The 12,005-nt window shown below is 39.3% G+C and overlaps 1 protein-coding gene across 5 annotated transcripts in view; it reads left to right on the forward strand.

Moving 5' to 3' along the window:
- The window catches only part of SEMA6A (semaphorin 6A), a 116,980-nt gene that overhangs the window by 56,041 nt on the left and 48,934 nt on the right, over window positions 1–12,005 (forward strand). For all 5 annotated transcript variants that reach the window (XM_065661906.1, XM_065661904.1, XM_065661902.1 and 2 more), the window contains exons 4-7: window positions 3,678–3,738; window positions 5,233–5,295; window positions 6,178–6,279; window positions 8,963–9,053. In XM_065661906.1, coding sequence (XP_065517978.1) covers window positions 3,678–3,738; window positions 5,233–5,295; window positions 6,178–6,279; window positions 8,963–9,053 — 317 coding nt within the window. The remainder of the gene's footprint in view (window positions 1–3,677; window positions 3,739–5,232; window positions 5,296–6,177; window positions 6,280–8,962; window positions 9,054–12,005) is intronic.

The following is a 12,005-nucleotide window of genomic DNA, read 5'->3' on the forward strand; positions in this document are numbered from 1 at the left end:
TGTTGGTTGTATAGCACAGAAAGCGGCTAGCCCCACAGCAAGGCCTCCCTGCACTTTCCCTGAGCTCAGGGATTAGTATTTTTGCTGCATTTAGTGCGATAATGAGAGGGGCGGGGGAACGGGCTGAACGGGTTTGAAAAGTTGTAGCAGGATTTCCTCCTTTTCATGGCTGAGTTCCCTTTGTTTTCCTTGTTTCCCTTTAAATTAGGAAATCATTTGCAGTGAGAAGGTGGTAAATCCGCTTTGTGGATTTTGCTCTGCTGTATTCATAGTTTGTTCCCAGACTGAGATTGACGCAATTAGACTGTCGCGGTGCCCAAGCAACTGGCATTACAGCAGGAAAACCCAGCAAACATTTTGGGATATGAAACCACTGTATGCACAAATTATATAAAGAATGCTAACACTTGGGGGATGTGAAACATGCATTCTTACGTATTATGTGACTATGTATTTTTATAAAACAGTTTACTACACTGAGAGTGCTCATATACTCCTAGGGTCTTGCAACCTACAAAAAAGAATAAAGCCCTGATCTGTTTTTTACTTACACAAACGCAAAGAAGAAAATATCTTCTTACACTTTGGTAACTCAAAACCTCTTTGACATATTCTTTTCCTCTCCACATGTAACTGAATGAATCCCCTGCTGGGCTGAGAAGCCTATGTGATAGTAGTTAAAATTCAAAGGTCATTTTTATCTTTAAGTAATAAAATTCAGAAAATGAGTCATCCTTGAATAACTAGTGTGAATAAAAGTTTATAACTCCAATACTGCATCCCTTTTAGAGGTAACAGTAAATCCAGACACTGAGGCAAATTTGTACACAATCGAAGGTGTTTCTCAAAGAGTTTCGTACCAAGATCGTTTGAAAACTGAAGCTAACATAAATCCCTTAGCTGTCATATCAGACGTTGCTTTCATGCTTTTTTTTAGACATGGAAGTGCAGTGATGCCGAGTTAATGTTTGTACCCAATTATCTGAAAAGCAATCAAAACAAATGCGTAAACATTGATAGTTTCTATTTTGGGGTTGCTGGGTTTGGGTTGGGGTTTTCTGTTTGTTTGCTTGCTTTAGAAAATACAGTGTTGATTTTGGAGACCATTTCTGTGTGCAGGAGAGGACTAACTCAGATTCGAGAGCTTCTAACAGTTTAATACTGATCGACTGGCGTAGAACAAAATTTCTGTCTGTCAGTTGCTCATTTTGTCATACGGCATACGTGACTCCTGTATTTAGCTATTACCAAATAAAATATTGTGTCGCTTCGGAAAGGCTTTATTTCATGTTATCAGGCAAACGTATCCAGCCAATACAAATGAGAATAATTTAGCTGAAGCCCATGTAGCCGTGCTGTCCAAGTATCTGGCTTGCAGTCTGCAGAGGAGCAGCTCTGGGGTTTTTTTCTCGTGGGAAGGGTTCTCCCTCGCTGTCTCTCTCACACTCGCCCGCACCCAAGCACACACACCCTTTTATAAGTTTTCCATGACTACTCCTCCCAATGTCTTGTGTGGTGGCAGCTTTTGTTCACATTATCTGCCACCCCTCATGTGTATGTACAAAACAGTTTATTGAGCCCTTGAAGCATTGGGATGGCTGCCTCCTCATTTGCAGCTACACATTTCCAGATGATGCACTGAGTGGCCAAGGGTCATGCACAGCCGGTGGCATTATTTAAATTCCCTTCCTCCACAAGATTATGCCATGGCAACAAAACCGGGTTCTGCTGACTGGAGGTGGGAAAAACGGAAGCTCCGGGATTAAGTCAATTTGTGTTAGAATAACTTAATTAGCAGTGAGCTGTACACACACCATTGCTAGTAGATAGTAGGAGTCGGGCAGCAGTGGGAAAAGGAGGACAAGGACAATCCCACATTGTCTGTGGTTAGAGAGCCCTCCCCTCAATTTGACAGCTCTTTCGCTCTCTGCTGACGTCGTCAGTGACTACATTTCACGTACAGCATGAGAAAATTATAGGTAATTTGCCTGATACTAACCCTCTTTCAGATGATCCTGTAACTTAACATCAGAGTTTTCCTTGAACTGTTTCTTGAACCAGAGAGTTAGCTCCTCTGGAAGCTGTTTTATTGAGAGTAGAAGTATGTAACTCAAGACTCATTCTGAGTACCACCACTATGTTTTCTAATTGTCTTGTTTAAAAATAAATCATAATCATTGGAAAGCAACACCGATGATTAAAATCAAGAGCTGCACTGGAAGAAGGTTTTTAGAGCTCGAGCTGCACTTAGTTTGCAATTCAAGAGGTTTTGTTCCTACTTTTATGCAGTATGAGTGACAGTAACAAAGGGTGATGTACATTAAAAGGTAACTGTACAGTAATCTATGAAGCTGGTATAATAGGTACCGGTATGTTCCAGTACCAACCCTGACCAATGCTCTACCAGTAAAGTCAGGCAAAGAGTAAACTGAAAATTTATACCAATCTTGGGAGTAAATGACAGCTCTGGTTTTACAGTGTCTGGAAAAGGAGAAACCAACCACTCCTCACTTTGGTGTCACACAAAGCAGACAGCCTCGAGCACCATAACAAACAGTAGATTTTTAAAAGCCAGTTCCCTGCAACAATGATGCCTCTTTTCTCCACATGAGAGAAGTGTTGCTTATTCCTTTTATAGCAGTATTTTGTGTTTGCTTTATTGAAGAGACTAGCACTGTTTCCCCAAAACCCAAGAAAACAAAGTTAACTCTGAGAGCAAGGATTTCTGAAATGGGAAGAGTCTGTATCCTACTTTCAACAGACACCTTCAGTGCTGTGGATCATGCTCCAGATGCAAAACTGCCTGCATTTTGGAAAAAAGCCTGTGTTACTTCCAGGAAAAATGAGATGCTCAGTCCAAATTTGATGTGGCAGTTAACTACAGTGTTATGGGTTGGTGGGGTTTGGGGTGTTTTTTGTTTTCTTTTGTTTTTTTTTTTTTCCACATTTTAGGTTTCATATAGATATGTCCTTGTTCTCAGTTTCCAGAGAGGAGAATGTTTATGAATATCTCTTTACCTGAGTAGCTGAGCCTATTTCCTCTTTCCAGGGAGAGATTGGCAGCTAATTGTAGAGAAGGACAGGTTCTCAGGAAAACCGGAAAGTGAATGCAATCAAGAAATGTGAACTTTTTCCAGCAGAGTATTTTTTTTAGTTTAGTTTGGCCACCAGTGTGTGAAAAATGATTTCTCTGTATAGCTTCGTGGCTGTCGGCCTCATGTCTATCATGTTATCAATCAGATTATCACAGCTGAGGTTAGGCATGTAATTTTAAATAAATAAATAAATAAATAAAAAAAAAGGGAGAGAGGAAGAAAGGGAGAGAGCAAAAGCATCTGCATGCTAGACTGTGGCATCTGCCATAGGACCTATAGAGCAGAAATTATATGAGGCTCATCTTTCCAAAATCTCATTTGTTCAAATAATTGCTTTTGGGATAGAATCTTGCTTTGAGGTTTTGTAGAATTTTTCTTTTTTTTTCTTAATGGGAAGGAAAACAGTTTATATATGAAAGTGCTTTTCTGGGAGAAGCACGCAATGCTGCCAGTAATGTTCTGTGGTAAGACCTGTGATCTTTTTTGAATGGATTATGGATTATCTTGTGATAGATAACTCTCTTCACAGAAAATGAACTGACTGCTCCATTTGACTTTGTGTTCATTTGCCTTCATTTACAGGGACCATATTTATACTGTTGATATGGACACATCACATACAGAAGAAATTTATTTTAGCAAAGTAAGTAGCTTTTATCATCATCCACAAAGCAAGGACACTAGAACAAACTTAAGATAAATAGGACGATGACATTGTTTCGAACAACTTGCCTGTGCTGCTGTAAAAGCTGTAACAAGCAAGTAAGATGGCATTGCTAATCATATTTGAGGAAAGCTAGAATAGCAATCATGTCCTCTGTGAATTTCTGAGAAGTGATTTAGCTGGGCTGATAAGCAATCTATACTGAAATACAGTGAAGTCCCTGATGGAACATCTGTCAAACATCTATTAATTTATATTCAGCAGTTTTCTGTAATAGCTATACTATCCCAATTAAGTATACCAGAACTTTCATCATAAAAAGCCAGTGGTATTTACATATTTTCATGCACACAAATTTTATTCACTCATGCAAGTGCTCACTAAATAAAATCTTATTATAACATCACTTTGTAGATATATTCACATTATCTCCATGGGAAGTTTCATTCAACCTAAAAGCTTTGTCTGCATTACCATATTGTGTATTAACATAAACACACTAGAAAAACTTTCCCTTCAGCTCCTTTGCATTGCATTCATGCAGTGCAATATGTGCCATATACAGCCTTGGTCGAGCAGAAAATCATATGAATTTGGACATTAGATTAATCTACTGTAGGAGGTGAGAGTATTTCATTGTAACTATGAGTGATGTTGAAGATGAGCTTATGGCCAGTTATTCGTCAGAAGCAAGGGTACAAGGTTGTAGTGGAACTAAACAGTCATGGTTACTCTTTCAGCTTGGAGCCCTTCACGAATGCAGTGTCTCAGTTTACTGGTGGGAAACACTAACAGGCCTATCGTGGCAATAGTGCCTGAGGCATTACTAACTTAGGCTATATGGTTTTAAAGTTTTATTATAATTGATCAGCCTACCACATTTGACCACTCCTGAAACTCATCACAAAAATATCCAGGCTAGGATTTGCCTGTAAATGTTCTGGTGAAAGAGTGTTAGCAGATAAAAGTCAGCAGTGTCTTGATAGGTAGAGGGCTTCCTGGGCCTGGTAGCTGAATTGAGCTAATAAGAATTATGTGAATTTGATTTCTTTGCTAAGCTAAAATATTATCTTCCAGAATACGTATTTTATTTAGAATCCACTTAAAGTATCTAGTCCATAAATGTTTCTTCTGATTTGCAGAACAATATCAAGTTAAAAGAAGAGAGGATCTAGTGTTTTCAAGAAAAACGCACATATTTTAGCAACCTGGTCTATTGCTGAATTCTGTTGGCTTAGGCTTAAAAAAAAGGGATACATTTCTAGTCTAATGAATAGATGGCAATACAAAATTAAGTGCATGCTCCACATCACTGATCTTTCATTGTTGTGGTGAATTAATCATGGAGAAAGGGTGCAGAAAGCTTTCAATAAATATATGTTCAACAGCTAGTCTTCCCTAAGGGACTTATACTTCTGAAATTAAATGCAACAACCTCTGGGCTCTAATTGATTTCTTTCTTGATCCTTGCAGAAATTGACATGGAAATCTAGACAAGCTGATGTAGACACATGCAGAATGAAGGGAAAACATAAGGTAGGCAATTTTCATTTCTTCTGCATCTGCCACTTTAGTTTAGTTGCTTCACTATTATCTCAGGCTGCTGTCTGTGATGTGGAATGGATCATGCCATTCACTTCTTGCTAGTAATTGCTTTTTCCATCAACTTACTGAAGGCTTTAATTTGCAAAAATAGTTTACTTTTAATGTGATAAAACATTACAACAGGAGACACAGGAATATCATGAAATACTTAAGACACTGAGGATTTTGGATATAATGCTTAGTGTACTGATTTTGCTTGCCACTTGCCTCAAAAGCTAAGTGCTGCTGTCCATCCTCTGGAAGGAATTTACGGTTAAGTTTGTGTAAAGCATCAGAAAGCATATAAGGCATCAGAAAGCATGAATGTGTACAGATGTTGAAGGACTGTTTCTCACACCAGTTTTAACCTACTGTATATGACCTATGACTAGCACATGTGGTATCAGAATTAGATGCAGACTCCTCGACTCTTTACCCCTGCTTCCCCTTCTAGTTACAGATGCTTTATGTCAGTACATTGCATTGGTGATGCTACAGTCTTGCAGCAGCATTAAGTGAGAGGAAGATCAGATTTTTCACTTTTGGGGAAAGCAGCAGCTTTAAAACAGAATTCACCTGTGTGAACAATAGCAAAATCTGAGCTATGATATTAATACAATATCTTCAGTTCTTTGTAACCATTTTTCACCACGAGAATATAAATCAGTTGCATCTTGGTCATTGTCAGTTAAACATAGATGAAATAAAGCCGAAAATATCACAGTGGCTACCAGCCAGTTTCATTTTAGACCTGATAATGAAATATCAGGGCATAAAAATAAAACCTGACACTCAAAATACAGTAGTTGAAATTATTTTATTATTTTTCTTCAGGATGAATGTCATAATTTTATTAAGGTTCTCCTAAAAAGAAATGAGGATACACTGTTTATCTGTGGAACAAATGCATTCAACCCTTCTTGCAGGAATTACAAGGTATGTGATCTGTTTGTGGGATTTCATTTATGCCTTGTCTTTCTGTTGGATTTATTGTGACTCTGCTGGCAGCAGCATGAGGTTGCCATTCAACAGTGTATCATTTAACTCTGCAGCATTTATCCCCGCTTGTTTCAGTGCTACAGAGCTCAATATTGATTGTTTTTCTGAGGATTTCTTGGGCTGATTACCTACCTCTTTTCAACTCCTGCACATCAAGAGTTTATTGCTAGTTCGTATTGCCCTCCACAGATGCAGAGTCCTTCAGATCCCTGCTTGGGGATGCAGTCACTCTTCAAAAAGTTCCTCAGCTTGTTACTGACACCCATATCAAGTTGTAAACTTATGCTAAGGGTTACCTCTGGAGGAGCACATTTTAAGTGTCTCTGTTGTACTGTTCTCAATACCAAAGCCAGCACTTAAGACACTTGAGGGCTTAGCACAGCAAACTCCAAGAAGATTGGTGTTGGGCACCCAGCAAGTAGCTGCAGCTATCCTATGGCATTGTGTGCTGTAAAAGTGATTGACAGCAGATCTCCACAGTTCCTTGTGGTACAGGTACAGCAGGAGGGTGATGTATTTCTCACTAACTGAGACTCTGTAAAACCAAAACATTGTCCTGAGCAGTGTAGAAAACTGTGCTGGTCTATGGATACTCAACATTAATTCACTGACCCCAGTGTCTTCCTTTGACATAGTGTATCCTGGTTATCCGCATTTATTCAAATGCTTCCCATTTTCTCAGGTTTGCACCAGTATAATCTGATATTACCCCCAACAGTGTATGTCTCTGAAGTAATTTTGAAATTAATTTGTTTAGGCCCTTTTAATATACAGACTCTGCTTTTCCAGGCACTGCTACGTCCCACAGGTCATTTCTCATCCTTCTTTAGGAAAAAGAAAATTCAGCTTTGATGGCGCTGTTTCTGATAAAGTTACAGCACAATTCTCATTCATTTCACTGGGCTCAGAGTTATTGTAATTAAAAAACCAAACCAGAGTAAAGACATTAACATCCAGGAAATCAACTTCCTTAGTGGTATTCGCTGTGACTGCTTCTCTTGCTTGCTTTTTCTGCAGTGCTGCTTTACTTTGTTTAGCCACTGTGATGGCTAGTTCTAGGAAACACTGAAGTTTGGAATAGTCTTTTCTTTCCATCTGTGAAGGAAGAATCAGATTTGAATAAAAACACAAGCCTGTGTCATGCTAATTGTGTGGTGCAGATAGCTACTTTGTTAACAGCCATTTCTTCTTTTCTCGCTTCATGCTCCTAGCATGTAATGAAGCTTCTTGGTCTCAATGCTGTCTTTAGTCTTCCAGCACAGTTTTGTAATTTTTTAGCTTTTAGTGCCATTAATGGAGCTGACAAATCTCAACCACACCACTTGCAAGAAAGGTGTCTTTTAATACAGCTATTTCGTTGGCATCCTGAGGGGAGGCATATAAATGGCCCTCCTTACCCTTACTGCAGACATCTCATTCACTGTGATGCATGGGCTCTGCACACTGCTTCACCTGTTGCTCAGCTGCAGAGGCTGGATAGTGGTACCTCTTGGAGCCAGCTGGAGGTCTCTCCAGTACCTGTCCTAGCTTTTCCTCCATGTATTTCTGCAGTATATATAGAGAACTAAAGTTGTGCCAAGCAGAAAACAGGGGTATTCTTCCACCCTGCCGATGTGGAAGTGTGGATAGGCCCTCGCATAAACACAATTCCTTTCAGAGTGGGTTCTGACAGGAAGGGTACATGACAGAAAACAAATGGTGACCACTGGAGGACTTGGGTGCTTTAACATGCAAGCTAAAAGTTGATGGTGCCAGGAGGGTTATTTTTCATGCTCTATGAATTTGTATTGTATGTGGTTTATACAGTATGAGCTGCTGAAGTTACTTGAATATGCTAGAAAGATTCTTACTCCCAAAATATGATAGTATAAGAATCTTAAAGAGGTAAGAGCTGTATCTTTCCCCCATAGCTCACTAAACCCACTTGAACTTAGTGTAAAGTTGACCTGTACATTTGTATGATTATCAGTGCTCAGGGTGAATTTATTTCCCAGGAGTTACACTTAAGCTTCAGATTTTACAGTTCCCGCACAGATTAATTCTTGCTTGACGGTAAGAGGATTTCTCCGTGACACAGACTCAACTGATAGAGTTAGACTTCAAGAGCATCCTTCTGAGTATGCAAATCAAGACAGAGAGCACCACTGTTGAGACTAGAGCAGAAGGATCTTTGGACTTTGGGGAGAAAAATGCACACACAGATAATTGTCCTAGTGTTGTTTCTTCTGACTGCTGTGGCTTGCAGTCTTTTCTGTGTATAAGAGCGCTTCTGTTGCATAACTGATGAGGATAAATTTTGTATCCTTGCCAGAACCACAGGCCACATAGCCTGCTACAGTTCAACAGGAAGCTTGTGTACAGATAAAATATAGACTGAAGACTTTTGTAAAATGTGTTGGGGTAAGAGTGATTAGATCCAAAAGAATGCCTGATTTACTGCATGCACTTTTTTCAGATTGATTTTAACACCATGACTTTTGTCGGGTTTTTAACTTGTAGGAGGTGCATAGTTAGAGAAAGCACCTTCCTCCCTGCCCAGAAAAGAAGAAACACCTGTCGCAAGCCTCATCCTGGGTAAGAAGTTTTTTCTCTCTCTAAAGAGCTTCCTTTCATTTTTCAGATGGATACCCTGGAAGTTCTAGGAGATGAATTCAGTGGGATGGCCAGGTGCCCCTATGATGCAAAGCATGCCAACGTTGCATTGTTTGCAGGTAAAGTGACAGAGATAAACGTTTTGCTTTCTGTCCTGCAGCCCAGGCTTGACATAACACTCTGACCCTTGAGAACAGAATGTGAAAATCTACGAAGTGGCAAAAGAAGTGAATAGTGACTAAAAATAAGGGGCATAAGGAAATCCCTAGCACAGAAGCCGCACCTTCTCTGGTATTAACTTCACTGTCATAAACACTGCCCGAAGCCTCAGTTTCCTGATTCAGTACTTCAGTGTGTCCTGGATTTGTGGTAATATTATGCCAGACCAGTGTGAGGCACCATTTCTGGCTGCATCCAGCTTCTGCAGAAGTCAAGGAAAGTCAAGGTTTATGTGAACTTTAATGAGAGGTGGACAGGACATGGCAGGGCCTTGGAACTAGATGATCTTAAGGTCCTTTCCAACCCTGACTATTCTATGATTCTATTACTGTGAGGGTGGTTTGGCACTGGAATGGGTTGCCCAAGGAAGTTGTGAATGCTCCATCCCTGACAGTGTTTAAGGCCAGGTTGGGTGGAGTCTTGGGTGACATGGTTTAGTGTGAGGTGTTCCTGCCCATGACAGGGCGTTGGAACTAGATGATCTTAAGGTCTTTTCCGATCCTAACCATTCTATGATTCTATGACATGCACTTTAACAACTCTAAGCTTAAGTTAAACTTCGTAATAAGAGGAAGTTAGGTAACATGCTGTGATGTACCCTTTTCTAGGTCTAGGAGGAGAGGGAAGGTGATTTTATTTTAAAGCAGAAAACATCTCAGTGTGGTGTTACTGGCTGTTGCAGACATGAAGAGAAATGTGTTGATTAATAATGAATTATGCTGCATGCAGCAGAATACAGTCAACTCTGATTTCTACTACAATAGTTAAGAAAAGTTAGTGATTATTAATGGAGTTGATTTGGGCTGTTGGTTGTGTGGTATTTTTTTACCTCTCTTCATGAATTCCAAGTTAAATTGTTTCTTTATTGAACTTCCCTTAGTGTGAACCATGCTGATCTTTTGTTAGATTTGCCTGTAAAGTAAATGGTAAAGATAATACCAAAATCAGACACGATAATGTCAGTCCTCTTCAGCAGGTGTGATACTAGAAAGCAGATCTTGGGTGCTCACGTGGAAATGCTTTAGCTGTTCCTCTGAAGATTTAAGATTGTGCAAGTATTTTATCCATTCTCAACTGAATCTGTGGCTGATGAGCTGTAGTAAGCCCTACTGTGTTTGAGGTGTCATCATCTGCCTCAGAAATGAGAGATTTTTTAGCAAGTTGCGATTTTTTTTCTTTTTTACTCTTTAAAGTGTAAACAAATGAGTCCTTTTGTTTCAAAATAGTGGTGATGATGGTGGTAGTACATAGTTTCTTAACTGCAGTCAAAAGAACATAAAGTAGAAATTCTCTGATTGCAGCAGGTAATTCATAAACCATGGAAAGAGAGAGACACCTTCAGGGAAAGATTTATCCTATGTGTCTCAGATTCCCTATCCTTAGGGCAGTCTGAACGACCTTTCAGAAGAGCACTTCTCACGGAACTGGCCAAGGAAGCGCTTATGACTAACTTACTTTACATGGGGCTGGAGTTTAGTAAGATGACTCCCAGTCTGTCACTGAAGAAGTCCTCGCAGTACTTGAAAATAAAGAATATATTTATAGAAATGATCATGCTCTTTCATGATGATTCAGAGTAAATGTGATACTGTTCAAATACATTCTTGTAGAATATACTGTGTAAATCTGCTAGCTTCAGGAAATCACCATTTTATATGCCATTCATATTGATACTCATGGTAACTTTTTGGAGTGCAATAAAAAGCATTTTCAGAGCAGTTTAGGGCACTAATCCAGCTCATCCAAGTCTATTGGGTGCACTTACATGAATATGACTCTTCTTGCAGCCTGTAGCTGTTACAGCTGATATGCGCAAATTGTAATTGGTCACATGGTCTTCAGGAACTTAGCAGGAAATAAAAAAAAGTGTGATTATATTAATATGAGTTCAGACATCCGTATCTAAACAATTCAGCTTTTTATTCTGTTTTAAAATCATTTTTACTATCTGCTTTTTTTTTTTTATTTTTTTTTCTGTTTTGCTAAGAGAAGAAGCCCATTTGTAAATAGCCAAATAATGATGGGAAATATGGGGGCTCAGAGTACAGTTCTAATAAAAAAGAGTCTAATTTTTAAATCTTGAGCTGAAATAAAACATTGTCTCTAAGTGCAATGAGGAGATCTTGATCAATAGCAGCCTCTATGCTGTCTGCTGGATATGTCTTCAGTGCTGGTGACTTCAAGGCCCAGCATGCAACATAATCTCTGTCAAATGAAATGGAGGCCATTCTGATTTTCATGTAGACACTACAGAGTTGTGTCCTCATGCAGCAATGTTTGTGCTTCTACCATACATCATGTTCCAAGGTGTGTCTCACACGTGAAAACAGCCCCATACAGTTACCATGACCTGCAAACTGATTAGACAACAAATGTAATTTAAAAATGTTGGAACTAATGCTTTTGCCTCCTCATAGGCTTGCATATTTTTGGTTGTCCTTTTCATTGCTTGTCCTTCAATTATTTAACAGAGAGGAATGCATAATTCATGAAGAAAACGCCTAAAACACATTTTAGAAAAGAACCATAGATAGGCAATCCTCCTCCATCTCTTTGTATCCCTGTTTCGCCTGGGCTCTGTGCATGCTGTTTGATTTTTTGCTAGTGATCTTTGTCAGAGGAAGAGTGCTCTCAAAGGGAGAAATTTGCATAAGTGTCAATTAGCTGCAGTCCATAAGACCTGTCTGACTTGCCCTCTGAGTTAAAACTAACAGTTCTGTTACAGTTTCCCCATATTTGTTTTGCTCACAAACGTAGGCAGAATTTATGAGCATTGAACCAGAGGCATGTGCAAGGAAACTGGACAGGGTATGACTTACCTAAGCTGGGGAAAAATTACACCATAAGGTTTC

The sequence above is a fragment of the Lathamus discolor genome, chromosome Z (genome assembly GCF_037157495.1).
Source record: "Lathamus discolor isolate bLatDis1 chromosome Z, bLatDis1.hap1, whole genome shotgun sequence".
Classification (NCBI taxonomy): Eukaryota; Metazoa; Chordata; class Aves; order Psittaciformes; family Psittacidae; genus Lathamus; species Lathamus discolor.